The sequence below is a fragment of the Panthera uncia genome, assembly GCF_023721935.1.
Source record: "Panthera uncia isolate 11264 chromosome B2 unlocalized genomic scaffold, Puncia_PCG_1.0 HiC_scaffold_24, whole genome shotgun sequence".
Lineage (NCBI taxonomy): Eukaryota > Metazoa > Chordata > Mammalia > Carnivora > Felidae > Panthera > Panthera uncia.
This window is the reverse complement of record NW_026057580.1, coordinates 34,122,444-34,140,885: the sequence shown is the minus strand read 5'-3', so window position 1 is coordinate 34,140,885 and position 18,442 is coordinate 34,122,444. Positions and strand designations below refer to the sequence as shown.

General features: G+C 41.8%; 1 protein-coding gene across 1 annotated transcript in view; it reads left to right on the top strand.

The window, feature by feature from the left end:
* The first annotated feature begins 928 nt into the window (after positions 1-928).
* B3GAT2 (beta-1,3-glucuronyltransferase 2) overlaps positions 929-18,442 on the top strand; it is a 90,871-nt gene continuing 73,357 nt past the window's right edge. Inside the window, exon 1 of the mRNA XM_049653894.1 lies at positions 929-1,537. Within this exon, the coding sequence (XP_049509851.1) occupies positions 929-1,537 (609 nt within the window). The remainder of the gene's footprint in view (positions 1,538-18,442) is intronic.

Genomic DNA, 18,442 nt, shown 5'->3' with positions numbered 1-18,442 from the left:
AGACGGGAGGCGAGCAACGAGCATCTTCCCTTCCGGGAGGTCGTGCAGCCCGGCGGGACCCTCCTCCCGCTCCTCCGGCGGTGCAGCGGCCGCCTCCAGAGCTGGCTCTGGGGGCCGTCAGCGGCAGACCCCGCGGAGAGCCGGGGGCCCCCCTCGCGACCTCCCCCTCGCAGCCCCTCTCCGCCAGTAGCAGCGCTGCTGTCTTCCCACAGGAGGACTGGGAGGACGCTGGAGTCTGCAGCGCCCCCGCCCCCTCGCTTTTTCTTTCTCTCCTTGGTTTGGGATCTTGCTGCTGGAGCCGGGAGAGGTTCTGAGAAGAGAAGAGAGAAGGATGGGAGTGCAGGCTTCCGCTGCGGCGCGCGAAACAGAGCGGGGGGAATAACATCTCCGGCGTCCGCTCGCGGTCCTCGCCGACCCGGCTGGGATGTGACGAAGCCCTCAGTGCTCTCCTCCCGCCCTCAGAGGTTCCCCCAGAGAGCGCACTGGGAGCCCACGGCTGGAGTCCCTTTGCCCGCAGCGCCGCGGGACGGGAGTGGCGAGGAGCCCCGGGGGCCGGTTCCCAGCTCGCACTCTTCGGAAAGAGCGGCTGGGGATCACCGCTTGCCTGGCTCTGGGCGCAACTCCGCGGCCAGCAGCGCGCTGCTGGACAGAGTCCCGCTTCCCGCCGGCTGACTCACCGGGATTGGGGGGACAGCGCCCGCCCACCTGCACTCTCTGTAGCCCAAGCTCCTCCGCACCCGCGCGGATCCCCCACGCCGGGGGAGCTGAGCCCCGCGGCTCCCGGCCCCCCGCAGCGTCCTCGGACCCCATGGAGAACGCGCCCACCGCGGCTTCCTGAGTGCGGGCGCCGCCGCCGTCCAAACTGCGCGCTGGGGTCTTCCAACTCGTCCCTCTCCGGGGCGTCCGAGAGGCCGGGGAAGAGCGCACTATGAAGTCCGTTCTGTTCAGCCGCTTCTTCATTCTCCTGCCTTGGATCCTAATCGTCATCATCATGCTCGACGTGGACACGCGCAGGCCAGCGCCCCCGCTCACCCCGCGCCCCTACTTTTCTCCCTACGTGATGGGCCGCGGGGGCGCCCGACTGCCGCTCCGCAGGGTTGGTCCCGACAGCGGCCCCGGGCGCCGCTGGGTGAAGCGCAACGAGTCGCGGCCACAGCCACAGCCGCGGCCCGAGCCGCCTCTGCCCACCATCTATGCCATCACGCCTACCTACAGCCGCCCGGTGCAGAAAGCCGAGCTGACCCGCCTGGCCAACACTTTCCGCCAGGTGGCGCAGCTGCACTGGATCCTGGTGGAGGACGCGGCGGCGCGCAGCGAGCTGGTGAGCCGCTTCCTGGCGCGGGCCGGGCTGCCCAGCACGCACCTGCACGTGCCCACGCCGCGGCGCTACAAGAGGCCGGGACTGCCGCGCGCCACGGAGCAGCGCAACGCGGGTCTTGCTTGGTTGCGCCAGAGGCACCAGCACCAGCGCGCGCAGCCCGGCGTGCTCTTTTTCGCCGACGACGACAACACCTACAGTCTGGAGCTGTTCCAGGAGGTAGCGGCCGGCCCGCCTCAGCTTGGGGGTGGGGGTGGGGGGGCAGGGCCGGAGGGGGCCTCTGCCGGCCCGGCTGCAGCTGCACTTGTAGAGTTCTCACTTCTCAGGGCCCCTTTCGCAACTACAGGTGGAGCGCGTTTCCGGGCCTCCTGCAACCTCTAATGGCCCTGGCTTCTTTACACTAGCGGGGGGGAGGGAGGCGCTGGTAGGGTATGGAAGAGAGGACCACTGTGGCCCAAAGGAGGGAGTGTGGCCAGGCGCTTTGCAGTCCACCTGGTCCCGAGATTGAGCCCAGGGAGTAGCACAGGTGAGGCGCGGGGGTATTTCCAGGATCAAGACTCTGACTGGCTTGAGGATGGAGCCCACATTGGTGGGGGTGGGGAGGCAGGCTTGGTGTACTCCCGAGGCCTTTCAGCGCACACAGGTGTGATTCTGAGTCTAGAACCATATGGGGAGGAAGGTGGAGATGGTGACTAAAAAATCAGCCCAGAGACAAATTTCTCTCTTCTTGTCCTTTGGCACAGAAATAGTTGTTAGTGAACACAGTGACTTCTTCGGGCTGTGTGTGTGGGTCCAACCTCTATCTCTTACTGCACCCTACAAAAGCCCTTTCCTATTCTGAAGATTTACTCTTTTTCAAGGAAACTGTCTGCTAAATGGGTTGAGACTGTTTTGCCCTGTGGTTATGTCTTTCTGCAGCCCGAAGTATTAGGTGGACAGCTCAATTCTTTTTCTCGACCTATCTCTAAGGCCTCTCTCTCTTCGGCGAGTTAGCCAGGCCACTCTTGTACCTGCCCATTTTATCCTGGTCCTCTCTGTGATGTCCTGGGTGTCACTGGTCCCCTGCTGCTGAGAATGCTCTCTTTTCCTTTGGAGGGCCTCAGGTGCGCAGAGCCAGCAGGGGATTAGGACAGGTGTTATTTCTTGAGGCTGGTATTTTGCAATCTATGTGTGTTGTGTTAAAGAGCCCAGATTGCATGGTTTTCACTTTTCCTTGTACACAAATATACCTGGAAAAAACAAACAAACCTGTACTCTTTGACTCTTCATGGGACTGTTGCTTTCCTTTACCCAAAATTCCTTGACCTCCTGCTGGTTAGACTCCATCACACCCACCCCTCTAAGTAAGTGGGACAATCTGCATGTCTCCTAAACATAAATGCCCCACATCTTCATCCTAACGTCTGTTTGGCTTTCTTTTAACCTCAGGACAGGGTTGCTTTGTACTCTTTCAGTTTAATTTTTCTGCCTATATGGGTTTTTTTTTTAAAACCATTTTTTAAGGGCAGTTGCCACCTTCATTTCTATTCATCCTCTCCTTCATGACTAGAGGGACCAGTGATTGCTTTCCATCTTTTCCCAATGTAGGGCTTTCTTTTCATGTTTCTTCAGAAGAAATAGGTTTGACATTGTAGGGTGTAGTCTTTATTATAACCAAGATTAAAGATATAATCTGATTTTTTAAGGTGGGCTTTTTTTTTTTATGTTTATTTTGAAAAAGAGGGAGAACTTGCACACAAGTGAGGAAGGGGCAGAGAGAGAGAGAGAGAATATCCCAAGCAGACTCTGCCATGCTGTAGGCCCAGAGCCCACCTGGGGGGCTCGCTCTCTCTACCTGATCTCTATCAGATCAGGATTTAAACTGAAAGCAAGAGTCTGACACTTAACCTACTGAGCCTGTCAGGTGCCCCAAGTTGGACTTTTATTTTGATCCTGCTTTTTTCCCAAAAGATAGGGTGGTTTGTATTCTGAAGCAAAGACCTTTACATTAAATACACCATAATTTTGAACTTCAATGTCTTTTTCTGTGTGTCTTTTTTTTTTTTTTTTAACCTCCTACAACTTGGAAGTTGCCTTACCTGTAAATATGTGTAGTCTTGTGTAAGTAAAGCAATGCACATCATTATTAATCAACCTTTTAGGGAGATGGACTGTGAAGGAGGAGTGATTTTCTGTTTATCTCCAGGTTCTAGCCCATTGGTATAAGGTGTTAGATGAGCAGAAGAATTGGCACTACAGGCATTGAAACAATTCAGACCAAAGTATCAAAGTTTTTCTTTGATACTTCCCAAAGAGAAAGAAAGGCTTGGTGGGGGGTATTAAGCAACAAGAGAAGAATCTGTACATTTGTTCATTGGTCCATTGGAAAAAGAGAACATAAAAAGGAGAGGGTGAGGAGAAAAAAATAGTATTGGCCCAGAGGATACTATAAAGGGAAAAACATGAAAAATTTTACAAGACGCTAAAATTTTGTACAGTTGGAAGTAACGAAAAAAAAAATCAAACTTATTTTAACTTAAGAGTATGTGCAACTCTTTTATGGACAGGTGCCAAGTATACAAAATATACGACAGAAGGAATGTTTAAAAACGTCATACACATGATACACTTGAATTTAGATGCAGTAGCTCCCAGGGACCACTCCCAGGCAATAATTTCAAGACTAGTCCCTTTCTCCACCATCTCTCGTCCTCCCCCACACACAGTGTTTTTGGACAAAGTAGACCTCTGTTCACCATGCATATATGTTGATACATTCAGTTTTCCTTTTTTGCAACACATTCTTTTGCTTGTAAGGTAAGCAATAGTGAACTCTCTAAAAATTCAGATTAGTGGGATTTATGCTTCCTTTGTTTCATACATTAATGGAATGGTCTACCTTCTACCAGTTCTAGGATCAATGATTCCATGTGGATTATAGCCTAGACATTGGTCTTGTGGAGAAAAGATAGGACTAGATTAAACATCTAAAAACTGCAGCTCCTTGGGGGAAGGGAGGATACTGATAAAGGATGCTGTAGAGGTGAGGCATACATATCTCAGTCCTTTATATTGTGCATACATACAAATTCGTTTTTAAGTAATTCACGGTACTTAGGGAGAGAATGTCCCAAGTCAGGCTTCATCTTTTATTCATAGTGCTTCTAATTTCCATGGTTGATGTTAATGTAGATAAGATAAAAGGGGGAGAATGAACCAGGTACAAATTAGCTCACTAAGCATTGGCTGCAAATGAAGGAAACTAAAAGATGAAAGGTCTCCAAATTAAATTACAGGCACAACAGGCAATCTGTGTTCAATTATTTCTCCCTGGTAGCTGGAGTACTGCTTTCTTCTTCCATACAGCTAACTAATTTTCAGCCTCCCCTCTCAACTGAGCTGTGCTGCCAGGAAAGAAATATTTGCATTACACAATGCTACATTAACATCCAAATCCATTTGCAAATGAAACTCAGTGTGAGCCGTAGCCCCAGAAACTGGACTGTCCATTGGAGGAGATGGAAAGGGTTTTTTTTTCCCCAGGTTTCCAGTATCTCAGCAGCTACTCCCCGCACATCCTGTGGCATTGATGGGGTTTTACACTACAGATTACAGGTAATCCTCCCTGCCTGAACACCTTTCTCCATCTAACCCTCTGGAAAAGCTTATTTGTGAAGGATTTAAGCTACTTTGAGAGAAGTCTGCAGATAAATGTAACTCTGTATCCAGTCATATTTTTTTATGTTTATTTATTTTTGAAAGAGAGAGAGAGTGTGTGTGAGCAGGGATTGGGGCAGAGAGAGAGGGAGACACAGAATCTGAAGCAGGTTCCAGGCTCTGGGCTCGAACCCACAAACCGTGAGATCATGATCTGAGCTGAAGTCAGATGCTTAACAGACTGAGCTACCCAGGCGCCCCTCTAGTCATATTTTCAATAACACTATTGATCAGATTTCTGTTCTTTACTTGAAAACCTACCAGTCTTTCCTGAGTCTCAAGCTGATGCTCTCGGGTGAAGTTGCTTTCACCTTTGGAAATCAATTGAATCGAAAGGTTAAAAAACGGCACTTTCCAAGCATGAGAAAAAACTTTAAAACTTTTAACTTTAAATTTAATGAGGAAAGACTAGAAGACAGGCCGACTGTGAGACATTTAAGGAGCACGTGAAAGGACTCCTTTAATGAGAAGGCATCTTGAAGATGCATTTCTGGCAAGCAGTGAACTAAAGAGGCCCTTTGTTTCGATTTTTCTGTTGGGTGCTATTAAGCTATTTGTGTGTTGATCAGGTAGAGGAGTTAAGGTTTAATTTTCTGTCTTGTTCCTTTTCTGAAGCCTCAATATGCTCCCCTCTTTATATGCGGCTTATTGGAGCCACAATGCAAAAGATACTCAAATTTACGTTTGGCACTTCCCTCCCAAATAGTAAATTCTGCCTGTGTTTCCTGAAAGACGAAAGATCTACTTTTTACTTTTACCTTTGATACAGTTACTTAGTGTAGAGTAATTATCTTTTCCAAGTGAAAAAACCTAGAAGAATCTCTTAGATGTAGCAATAAAATGACTGTTTTTCCTGAAAGGCACCCGTTCTGTTTCATTTCTCCCCATCTAAAAGCATATTAGTAATCATGTTGTAAGTCTGATAAAACGTGAGAATTTTCTAAAACTGTGTGTATAAAACTACAGCCAATTTTCTTAGGCTGTCAATGTTAAATCTAAAGATTTTTCTGTATTCTCCCTGGGTTTACAGTGCTTGAATTATGGTTAAATTTTGAGTTTTCTATGAAGACCAGTTCTTATTTGGATTTTGATATTTTAATGGACCAGAAATAGCAATTTGGGTTTAAAAGACATTCTCTCTTCTGCCTCTTCCTATTGTCTTTTTCCATCCTTCTTTGTCCTCCAACCTACTTTTCACCGATTATCTTTCTTATGAATAGACATGAAGACATGTCTGGGTTATTGTTTGGTGCAATGAGTATGTGTCTTTTAAACATTTAGACTGTTGTCTCCTACTTCTTGGATACCATAGTGGGTGACTCCATTTTCTTCTGTCTACTCCACTTGCCCCTAAATTACAAGCTGGTAAATTTTCTCTTGTGTGAACAGTAATGGAATAGTAATTGCTTTTAAGGCATGATACAAAAGCAAAATAGAAGAACTAAAGTCAGTGGTCTTGTTCATTAACTATTCCAGGTGGTATTCAAGTAGTGCTTTTTTTTTTTTTTTTTTTTTTTTGGTACAGAATTCAATAATGTTCAGATACGTCTATTCAAACGTTTTGAACTCTGATGAAATATTTGCTCAGTCTGTACAGTTAACACATTATATACTTGATTTGCAATGCTGTTAAAGTATAAGTTTTGCACGGATCTCAAGTCCTCCCCCCAAAACACAAATAAAATTGTTATACCAGTCCACAGAAAGGTAGGTAGGTAGGTAGGTAGGTAGGTTTAGAACAGATTTTCAATTCACAGAAATAGGCTAAGATAAACCATTGTTCATGCCTTATAGTTCTTGTGCACACTTTAAATGTTAACATACTCTTTACCATGGATACAAGCAAAATATAGTTGACATCAATTGAGCACTTAACTATGGGCCAGGAACCACCCTTAGAGTTGTGTTTTAACTTAAATTTGTTCCTCACAACAGCCCCTGAGGTGGTAGTATTCTGTTCCTATTTTCTTTTTTCATCCTTCTGCTGATATTTAGATCTGAGTATAGTACTTTGGAGACCATAGAGATTTTTAAAAGTGCAGCATGAATCTAATGTAGTCATTTGCTCTGGTATAATTGGTATTCCTATTTCATAGTTGAGTAGAAGTATCTGGAAGTAACTTGAAAAGGTCATGTAGCTCTTCAGAGACAGGATTTTGAACCCAAGTACCCTGGTTCTAGAGCCTGCACTTTTGACTGTTCTAAAGCTCATCTCATATAACATGTACAGTCAGATGGAAATCTGTCATTGTGGTAAGTAAAGCATTTGATGAACAGGAGTTTTCTAATATTGTTGCTGTCTCCTGCCACACTTAAACTCAGGTCTGTCTTCTTGGCCATATCACCTTATAATTTTCCCTTTTGATCTTTTTTCTCTAATATCATTTGATCTTAAGAAAATTTTATTTCACACTGTCTCATTTATAGACCATTTGATTTTTGTTTTTTATTAAAATTTTTTAATGTTTATTTATTTTTGAGAGAGAGAGACAGAGCATGAGCAGGGGAGGAGCAGAGAGAGAGGGAGACCCAGCATCTGAAGCAGGTTCTAGGCTCTGAGCTGTCAGCACAGAGCTAGACTCAGGACTTGAACTCAGGAACTGAGAGATCATGACCTGAGCTGAAGTCAGACACTTAACTGACTGAGCCACTCAGGTGCCCTACAGACCATTTGATTTTTAAATTGTTTTTTTCAAATCAGGTGGAAACTGCTAAGTTAGTATATGAACTATAGTCTTGTATGTATGTGTATGTATGTATATATATATATATATATGATATAATATGTGTGCTTTTTAGCAAATGTATTCTTATGAACAAGAAAGAATTGATTGTTTCTGCAAGAAGATAAAACGTTAAAATTAATTTTACGTATACATCAGCTACTATAGCTACTGAGTGTATATCTTTTCTGGACAGGCAGAATTGAACGGAAGAATAATTTGGGGATGGAATGGGGATTAGGGACAGTACTGACTTGTTTCACATGGGAGAAGCTGAGGACCTGAGTCCATTTGAGCTGAAGCTCATTTGGGAGACAACTACTTGCTGGCTGCTCTCCCACGGAGGCTGAGGTAGCTCCTCCCTGGAGCACAAAAACGTACTTGTAGAACCTTCAGCCAATGTGCTGGTGACACTGGCTATTGATATCCTACACTGTCAGGTTCATCAAACTGCTCCTTGTTGATAGAAGGCTTAATTTTCTTTTTAAAAAAATGTTTATTTATTTATTTTGAGAGAGAAAGAGAACATAAGTGGGGGAGGGGCAGAGAGAGACTCCCAAGCAGTCTTTGCACTGTTAGCACAGAGCCCGACACAGGGCTGAATCCCACGAACTGTGAGATCATGATCTGAGCTGGAATCAAGAGTTGGATACTTACCTGACTGAGCCACCCAGGCACCCCTAGAAGGCTTAATTTTCTTGTCTGATTTTTTTTTCTGGGATTAGGAATTTCCCTGGATTAAAAACAAAATGAATAAATCATTGGTTGACTCTTTTTGCATGTTAGGAAAACCTTGGAGATGTCTGTGTTGAGGGGCGTGATCATATTCTCTCCCACAAGTCAGATTATGTGGTCTTTTCCTCAAAAGAATTCGAAACTCAGTAGTCCCCCCCACCCCCCACCCAGCCACCCAATCAATCTCCTCTAGCAATGGAAGGAGAACTTTAAATAGTAATGTATGTTACAGGTAGAAACTAAGACTTGTTCCTTCAGTCTGAAAGGCAGGTATTTGTAAGTTGTATCTTCATCTCTCTCGTGAAAGCTGAGTGTGCTAAATGCCGAACATTCTTCATTAACAGAGATCTCTGTATCTAAGATAATTGCGTATTAGCAGTAATGGTATAGCACTCTGCAAGTTTCCTTCTACCTACTTGAGCTTAAACATTACCGCATTCAGAAGAGACTTGAATATACTTAGAACTCCCTCTCCTCCACTTAACAAACGTTAACTGAACATCTACTGTGTCCACTTAACCAATGTGAATTGAACACCTATGTGCTAGGCACTGTGCTTTGTTAAGGCAGGGAGTAATACAGCTGTGAACAGAGAGCGTGCATCCCAGCCCTCACAGATCAAGTATCTGGACTGAATGCACCCACTAAGATCTGTGCATGTTGAGAGAAATGCAGGTGCCTGGGAGTGCAAAGCAGAGACGGCTAATGGAAAGTAGGTGGTGTGAGTGACTGTGGAGGAAGTGACATCTGAGCTGAGACCTGGAGGACGATTGATAGGTCCTAGTGGGTGACAGGGCATGGGGAAGAGGTCTCCAGGTGGAGGGAGCCATGGTTAAGAACCTGAGCAAAGAGGGTGTGTGAATATGCAGAGAACAGAAAGATGTCCTTGACTGCAAGGGACGAGCTGGAGGAGTTGGCAGCCACGTCCCCATCTCGCGCATGTCGAGTGAGAGACTTAGTTCTAGGAGAAGAGTTACCATCTTCCCCAAGCCTGTCCTACAAAGAAAAGAAGTCTTCAGTTTTTGGTGTGTTCTTCTTTTAATGTAAATCCGTGGCTTTGAAAAGTGTGTGCAAAGCAGTGTATGGAGCATGTTTTAGTTTTTTCCTGTCCAGTTTTCAGATCACCCATCAGGCAAATCTTTGACCTTTAACTTTTTAAACAGATCTTTGATAAGGGCAAGGGAGTAAACTAGTAGAAAAACTATAAGTATTTGTACATCTAGTTGTACCAAGGCAGTGGTACTGTAGACTGTTGTGGATTCTTTAGATAGCGCCTAACCTCACATTATATAATGTAGTGTATGTTTTTCGGTTGACCGTTTCTTCCACTAGAATCTAAACTCCATAAAGGTAGCAATTTTCCTTTGTTTACTGTTGTATCGTTAGTGTTCAGAGCAGAGCCTACCATGTAGTAAATGCTCATTAAACATTTGCTGAATAAATGAATGAATTATAGGAAGCTTAGATGCTGAGGAACCCTCACAGAAGAGATCTGTTCCTAGAAAGGAGCTCTGAACAGAGATTGTCAGATAACACTCTTGAAGTCTGTATTGTGTGTCCAGGATTATATTGAGCCTTTTAAGTAGTAACTTAAAGATAAATGTGGCTCCTATGCTGATTCTAAGAGCTTTCCTGCTAAAAAGGAGAGAGAGATCAGGCCCATGAATATTTGTGTATGTAGCAAAGCATTCCTGGCATTGCCCCTTCAAAGGGCAGGAGGTGTGTCAAGGTATGTGTGAACCAGTTAAGTGTTAGGCCTCTTCACACTTAAGAAAGGCTGGAGGCTGGTGGGGAGCTCAGGTATGAACTTGGGAGTTAAACAGCCCCGTGTTCAAATCCAGCTTTGCCACTCAGTGCTTGCATGGTTTTGGCAAGAGCTGTCTGCCTCCTGTGAGTGCTGTAAGTACTGACCTATCGGCAAGTTGTAAACGTTAGTTCTTTTTCCCTTGTTCTCTCCTCTGTGGGTGACTGCCCCAGTTGAGGGGTATATCACATAGCTGCTACACTGTTTTGTTGGTTAGATGCCTCTTAATACTGTTGCTGAGATCTGGACCGTGTTTCTGGAGGCCTGGAGGGGAGGAGGACGTACAGGTGTTTGACTTTCCCAAATTAGTCTGTGCCCAAGTGGAACTGCGTAAATTGGGTGTCTTAATTACACTACTGGGTGTTACAACAGTGATTAGAGGGACAAGAGTTAAATAGGGCTTGTCTACAAAGAGTCCTAGGAGGATGTGAGAGAGTAAAAAGCATCTAAAGGGTATTTTAGTTTGAGGGGAGGTAGAAGGCTGTTCTCCTGTGGGTTAGGAGGTCTGAGGCTGATTAATGTGTGTATGAAAGCTAGGAAGTTGGCCCACATGTAGCTCAGGGCAGGTCCTGGGTGTGATTTTTGTGTACTTTCAGTCCTGGTACCTGGCTTGGGCCCAGAGCATATTGCAGGACAGATTATTTCTGGCATGAATGATGGAATCAAAGAGATGGTATGTTACAAAGGAAAGGGCAATTTAAAGGGAGGAATGCAATGAATCTATTTTTAAAGCACACGATTAGAAGCAATAGCTTGATTTTTAAGGTCATTTGCTGGGGGTGGGAAGGTTAGGAGAATTCCTCTTTCCAACACCTATTGCGGAAGGCAGAGGGGATCCCTTCTGACAGCATCACCTTGTGTGCCCAGCCCTCACCAGCCTTAACTGGGGACACTGAGCTGGCCTTCAACTGGTAATTCAACTGAGCTTGTTTCTTTTTTTTCAAACATTTCTTACATTTTCATAAATAAAAACATTTTGAAGCTTATTTTCTGCCAGACTGGGGAATGTAGCAGTTGGAGCTGTGTGTGTATGTGTATGTATATGTGTTAAACCACAGGATCCCCTGATTGCCTCCTTGCCTGTGAGTGCAGTGAGGACTGTCCATGTTCTTTCTTCACAGACCGTGCACCTTCCGGGTCAGTCTCTTACAAGAATCCTGGTCACACCCAGGGGTCTGGTGCAGTGCTCCTCACCATTTTCTGTATATACAATTCCTAAGGGTTTAGTAAAATTACACACTCTCAAGGATATTTTCAAATTGATGTCTAATTTTTTAAAATCACTTAAAGTGGTTGCAGAGCATGTGAGTTTTAGTGAATTATAAATACATTTGTTCATGAAAACTAATACATACGATGGATATTATAAATACTCTAACAGTTTTATATTCAACATTGTTTGATAAATATACTTTTTGGGGCACCTGGGTGGCTCGGTCAGTTAAGCATCTGACTTCGGCTCAGATCATGATCTGACAGCTTGTGGGTTCAAGCCCCATGTCGGGCTCTGTGCTGACAGTTCAGAACCTGCAGCCTGCTTCGGACTCTGTGTCTGCCTCTCTATCTTTCCCCTGCTCATGCTCTTTCTCTCTCTCAAAAAAGAAGCATTAAAAAAATTACTTAATCAAAAACATACTTTTCAATAACATCTGGAAATTTTATTTTTTTTCCTTTTTCTGTTTCCGTTCTCTGTTAGAATTTATCTTAGCATAACGTTTTGAGGTTCAAGGTCCTTTTTTGAGCCTCTAGTCACACATATCTGCAGAAACAAAAATGATCATAGATGGAATTTAAATTTTTTTTAATGTTTGTTTTTTTTTTTTGAGAGAGAGAGAGCACACACATGTAAGTGGGTGAGGGGCAGAGAGAGAGGGACAGCGGATCCAAAGCAGGCTCTGTGCTGACAGCAGTGAGCCAGGTGCAGGGCCCAGACTCACAAACTGCCTGAGAGATGATGACGCGAGCTGAACTCCTATGCTCAACCGACTGAGCCACCCAGGCGCTCCTGGAAGTTAAATTTAAAAAAAAAATTCCTATGGTTATAACCCTCAGTCTTAAAAATTCCTTAAGACTGAGTCAACACTACAATTAGTAACAGTAAACAAGTAATCAAAACAATATAAATGTCATGCATATGAGTACATATCATTTTTATAAAATTGTAATAACAAAACCATAAATGTTGCCAATTTGGATAATTAACTCATAAACATAAAAGCTATGTTTATTGGAAATTGGTTTCTTAATGATATGGATGGGGCATTATGTTGTTGATAACTGTTTAGTGATGAATATTACTGATTGCTAGAGAGAGATGGAGTTTAGCATAATTATGTTCTCATTAGGTCAACCTTGTTTACGTAAAGTAAATAAGATGGAAAGCATTTTTTCCTGTAGTGGTGTTCTTCAGTTTTTGAACTCTCAAGCTCTAAGCCAAAAATCATATGGTGATCTCTCAGCAAAATGTATATTTGTATATGTATATATATATATATATGTATGTGTGTATATATATATATATATATGATGATCTATTGATCTATTGATCAAGAGACTTTAGGTCTCTTTCAATTATGTTGAAAGCAAATAATTAGAAACCTCTTGTCTTCCAAAGGGATTTATTACCCATTCATTAGAGACTTTAACTTTCTTAATAAAGACAATATTTCTAATTACCTTTGTTCAGTGCCCTAGAGGTTTGACCATGTTGGGACAGTACATTTAATATGATTCAGGATGGGTAGATGTTGGCCCTTTTCTGTGAAGTTGGAGAAAAGCAGAAGGAAGGAACCTGCCCCTCTACCCAAGAATTCAGGTGTAGGAAAGCAGGTGGGAATGCTGAGGGCCTGGGAATTTATTCCCTTAAAGCTATCTGCTCAGATATTCCATGGAGAGTCTTTATATATATTCAGGGACCATGCACCCCCAGTCTGAAAAGTGAAGTTTTGGTAAAAAAGAACCCTAAGTTAGGAAGGGGAGAATGTGGACTCCAGGGCTGGGTGAGCCCAAAGCCCTCATCCCTCACGACCTCAGGGGAACTTGACTAATGTTTTCTGATTGTTTGCTGCGCCATAGGCCCTACCCTAGACATTTGGACGTGGGCACTGCTGTTTAATTTTCGATGGTATCTATGAGGTGGCAACTATGAAGACTACTTTACAAATGAGGAAAACCCTAGTATTCAGTTTCCTTACAGAGTCTGATACAAATGTATATAGTTGTGAGATTTAAATGAATTGATCTACCTGTAAAGTGGGCAAATAGGGCAACTTCCCTATTCATTTGGACATCTGCTTCTATCAGAAGTTGATGGCCCCAGGAGCTGTGGAAAGGCTCCAGAAGGTAAAATGTCACAAACCCCAAGCCACCATGGCTGTACCAATCGTGACAGCCTTGGTGGCCTCAAGATGCTGCTGTCCAATGGGAATGAGAATTTAAGTATGGTCCATGTGTGTATGTGTTGTTTATCATCTAAATAAACTTGGCATTGCAAGATTAAAATGCCAGTGTCATTTTTGAAGGTCAAGTGACAGTTTGGGGATATTTTTGTAACTTCGAAAAGTTCCTCAGCTACATCTGTTCACACTGGTGCAAGTGCTAGACCTCTCTGGAGATTTTTTTTGGGGGGGGGGGGGGGGGGTGCTGCAGCCTTGCTTTGCAGAAAGTTCTATTACACACAGTCATCGGAGCTGGTGTTTGGGGCTCATGTCCTATTAATTGTTTTCATTTTTCTTGAATGGTTATATTTAACTGTTGGCCTATTACCTTTCTTTCCTGCTAGGCACACTAAAAAGACAGGCTCTGTGATTTTTAACTTTATGGTATTGTTTTCCTCTTTATTTAAGGATTTTTAAAAAGTTTTTATTTAAATTCCAGTTAGTTAACATATAGTGTAATATTAGTTTCAGATGTGCAATACAGTGATTCAGCACTTTCATACATCACCTGGTGCTCATCACAGCAAGTGCGTTCCTTAATCCCCTTCACCTGTTGAACCCAGCCACCTCCCTCTCCCCCCCCCAACCCAGTTCCCATCTCTATAGTTAAGAGTCTGTTTCTTGGTTTGACTCTCATTTTTTCCCTTTCACTCATTTATTTGCTTCATAAATTCCACATATACGTGAAATCATATATTTGTCTTTCTCTGACTTATTTCACTTAGCATAATACTAGATAGCTCCATCCATGTCATTGCAAATGGCAAGATTTCATTGTTTTATGGCTAATATTCCATCATTTATATATACCACATCTTATTTATCCATTCATCAGTCAATGGACATTTGGGCTCTTTCCATAATTTGGTTATTGTCGATAATGCTGCTGTAAACATTGGGGTGCATGTATCCCTTTGAATTAGTATTTTTGTATTTTTTGGGTAAATAGTGCCATTGCTGAGTATATAGGTAGATATATTTTTAACTTTTTGAGGAACCTCCATACTGTTTTCCAGAGTGCTAGACCAGTTTGCATTCCCACTGACGGTGCAAGAGTGTTCCCCTTTCTCCACATCCTCGCCAACACCTCTTATGTCTTGTGTTCATTTTAGCCATTCTGACAGGTGTGAAGTGATATATCATTGTGGTTTTGATTTGTATTTCCTGATGATAAGTGATGTAGAGCATCTTTTCATGTGTCTGTTGGCCATCAGTATGTCATCTTTGGAAAAATAACTATTCTTCTGCCCATTTTTTAATTGGATTATTTGTTTTTTGGGTGTTGAGTTTTATAAGTTCTTTACATGTTTTGGATACTAACCCTTTGTCAGATCTATTATTTGCAAATATTGTCTCCCATTCCGAAGGTTGCCTTTTAGTTTGTTGATTGTTTCCTTCATTATGCAAAAGGTTTTTGTTTTGATGTAGTCCCAATAGCTTATTTTTGCTTTTGTTTCCCTTGCCTCAGGAGACATACCTAGAAGTTGCTACGGCCATTGTCAAAGAGGTTACTGCCTGTGTTCTTTTCTTGGATTTTCATGGTTTCCTCTATCACACTTTGGTCTTTAATCCGCTTTGAATTTATTTCTGTGTTGGTGTAATAAAGTGATCCAGTTTCATTCTAGTGCATGTTGCTGTCCAGTTTTCCCAGTGTTGTTGAAGAGACTCTTCCCCATTGGATATTCTTTCCTGCTTTGTCAAGGGTTAATTGACCATATAGTTGTGGGTTCATTTCTGGGTTTTCTATCTTGTTCCATTGATCTATGTGTCTGTTTTTGTGCCAGTACCATACTGTCTTGACACTATAGCTTTGTGATATAACTTGAAGTCCAGAATTGTTATTCCTCCAGCTTTGCTGCTTTTTTTGAAGATTGCTTTGCTCTTTGGAGTCTTTTGTGGTTCCATACAGATTTTAGGATTGTTTGTTCTGGCTCTGTGAAAAATGCTGATGGTGTTTTGATATGGATTGCATTAAATGTGTAGATTGCTTTGGGTGGTACAGACATTTTAACAATATTCCAATCCATGAGCATGAAAGGTCTTTCCATTTCTTTTTGTCATCTTCAATTACTTTTATCATTGTTTTATAGTTTTCAGAATATAGATCTTTCACCTCTTTAGTTAGGTTTATTCCTAGGTATCTTATTATTTTGGTGCAATTGTAAATGGGATTGATTTCTTAATTTCTCTTTCTGCTGCTTCAATATTGGTGTATAGAAATGCAAGATTTCTGTACGTGAATTTTGTATCCTGCTACTTTACTGAATTTGTTTATCAGTTCTAGCAGTTTTGGGGTGGAGTCTTTTGGGTTTTCTGTATAGAGTATCATGTCATCTGTATCATGTCATCTGCAAATAGTGAAAGTTTGACATCTTCCTTGCTGATTTGGATACTTTTTATTGTTGTCTGATTGCATGGCTAGAACTTTATTAATATGTTAATAACAGTGGTGAGATTGGACATCACTGTCTTCTTCCTGACTGTAGAGGAAAAGCTTTTTTTCCCCACTGGGGATAATATTAGCTGTAGGTTTTTCATATGTGGCCTTTATTATGTTGAAGTATGTTCTCTCTAACCTACTTTATTGAGGATTTTTATTATGAATGGATGTTTTACTTTGTCAAATGCTTCTCCTTCATCTGTTGAAATGATTATATGGTTCTTATTCTTTATTAATGTGATATATAACATTGATTGATTTGCAAATATTGAACCACCCTTGCAACACAGGAATAAATCCCAGTTGATTGTGGTGAATAATTTTTTTTTTATTGTTGGATTTGGTTTGCTAGTATTTTAATGAGCATTTTTGCTTCCATGTTCATCAGGGATATTGGCCTGTAGTTTTCTTTTTTAAGTGGAGTTTTCATCTGGTTTTGGTATCAGGGTAATGCTGGCCTCATATAATGGATTTGGAAGTTTTCCTTTTTTTATTTTTTGGAATAATTTGAGAAGAATAGGTATTAACTCTTCTTTAAATGCTTGGTAGAATTTGCCTGTGAATCCATCTGGCTCTGGACTTGTTTTTTGGGAGTTTTTTGGTTACTGATACAATTTCTTTGCTGGTTGTCAGTCTGTTCAAGTTTTCTATCTCTTCCTTTTTCACTTTTGGTGGTTTATATGTTTCTTAGAATTTATCCATTTCTTCCAGATTGCCAATTTGTTGACATATAGCTTTTGATGATATTCTCTTATGTGTTTGTATTTCTGTGGTGGTGTTTGTGATCTCTCCTTTCTTATTTGTGATTTTATTTATTTGTGTTCTTTCTCTTTTCAATAAGTCTGGCTAGGGGTTTATCACTTTTATTAATTTTTTGAAAGAACCAGCTACTGGTTTCATTCATCTGTTCTATTGGGGTTTTTTTGTTTCTATATCATTTATTTCTGCTCTAATCTTTATTATTTCCTTCCTTCTGCTGGCTTTGGGCTTTGTTTGTAGTTATTTTTCTAGTTCCTTTAAGTGGAAGGTTAAGTTGTTTGAGATTTTTGCTTCCTGAGGTAGGACCAGATTGCTATCCACTTCCCTTTGAAGACAACTTTTTCTGTATCCCAAAGGTTTTGGATCACTGTGTTTGCATTTTCATTTGTTTCCATGTATTTTTTTATTTATTCTTTGATTTTCTGGTTGACTCATTCATTGTTTAGTAGCCTGTTGTTTAGCCTCCATGTATTTATGGTCTTTCCAATTTTTTTCTTGTGGTTAACTTGTATTTTCATAGCATTGTAAGAAATGGTGCATGATATGATTTCATTCTTTGTATTTGTTGAGGCCTATTTTGTGATCTAATATATGATCTATTCTGGAGAATGTTTCATGTACACTTCAAAAGGATATGTTTTCTGCTGTTTTAGGTTAGATGTTCTGAATAGATCTGTTAAGTCCTTCTGGTCCAGTGTGTCATTCAAAGCCATTGTTTCCTTTTTCCTTGTTGATTTTCTGTTTAGATGCCCATTGATTTAAGTGGGGTGTTAAAGTCCACTACTATTATTGTGTTATTATCAATTAGTTGCTTTATGTTTGTTATTGATTTGTATATTTGGGTGCCTTCATGTTGGGTGCATAAATATTTACAGTTGGATCTTGTTGGGTTGTCTATGATTATGTAGTGCTTTTGTGTCTTTATTTTAAAGTCTAGTTTGTCCAATATGAGAATTGTTACTCCAGCTTTCTTTTGACATCCATTTGCATGATAAATATTTCTCCACCCCCTAGATTTCAATCTGCAAGTGTCTTTAGGTTTAAAATGAGTCTCTTAAAGGCAGCATGTAGATGGATCTTGTTTGTTTTTTTTTTTTATTAATCCATTCTGACACCCTGTGTCTTTTGATTGGAGTATTTAGTCCATTTATAATTAGAGTATTGATGGATATGTATTGCCATTTTATTGTTTTGTTGTTTCTGGAGATTTTGTCTGATCCTTTCTTGTCTTTGTCACTTTTGGTCTCCTTTGTACTCAAAAAAGTTATCTTTAATGTTTTTGGGGGAGGGGGCCTGGTTTAGTGGTCATGAACTTCTTTATTATTTTTCTGGGGAACTCTTTATCTCTCCCTTTATTCTGAATGAGCCTTGCTAGATAGAATATTCTTGCCTGCAGATTTTTCCCAGTCAGCACTTTGAATGTATCATGCCACTCCCTTCTGGCTTGCCAAGTTTCTCTTGAGAAATCTTCTGCCAGTTTTTCTCTTGAGAAAAACTTAGGGGTTTTCCCTTGTAAGTTAAGGATTTCTT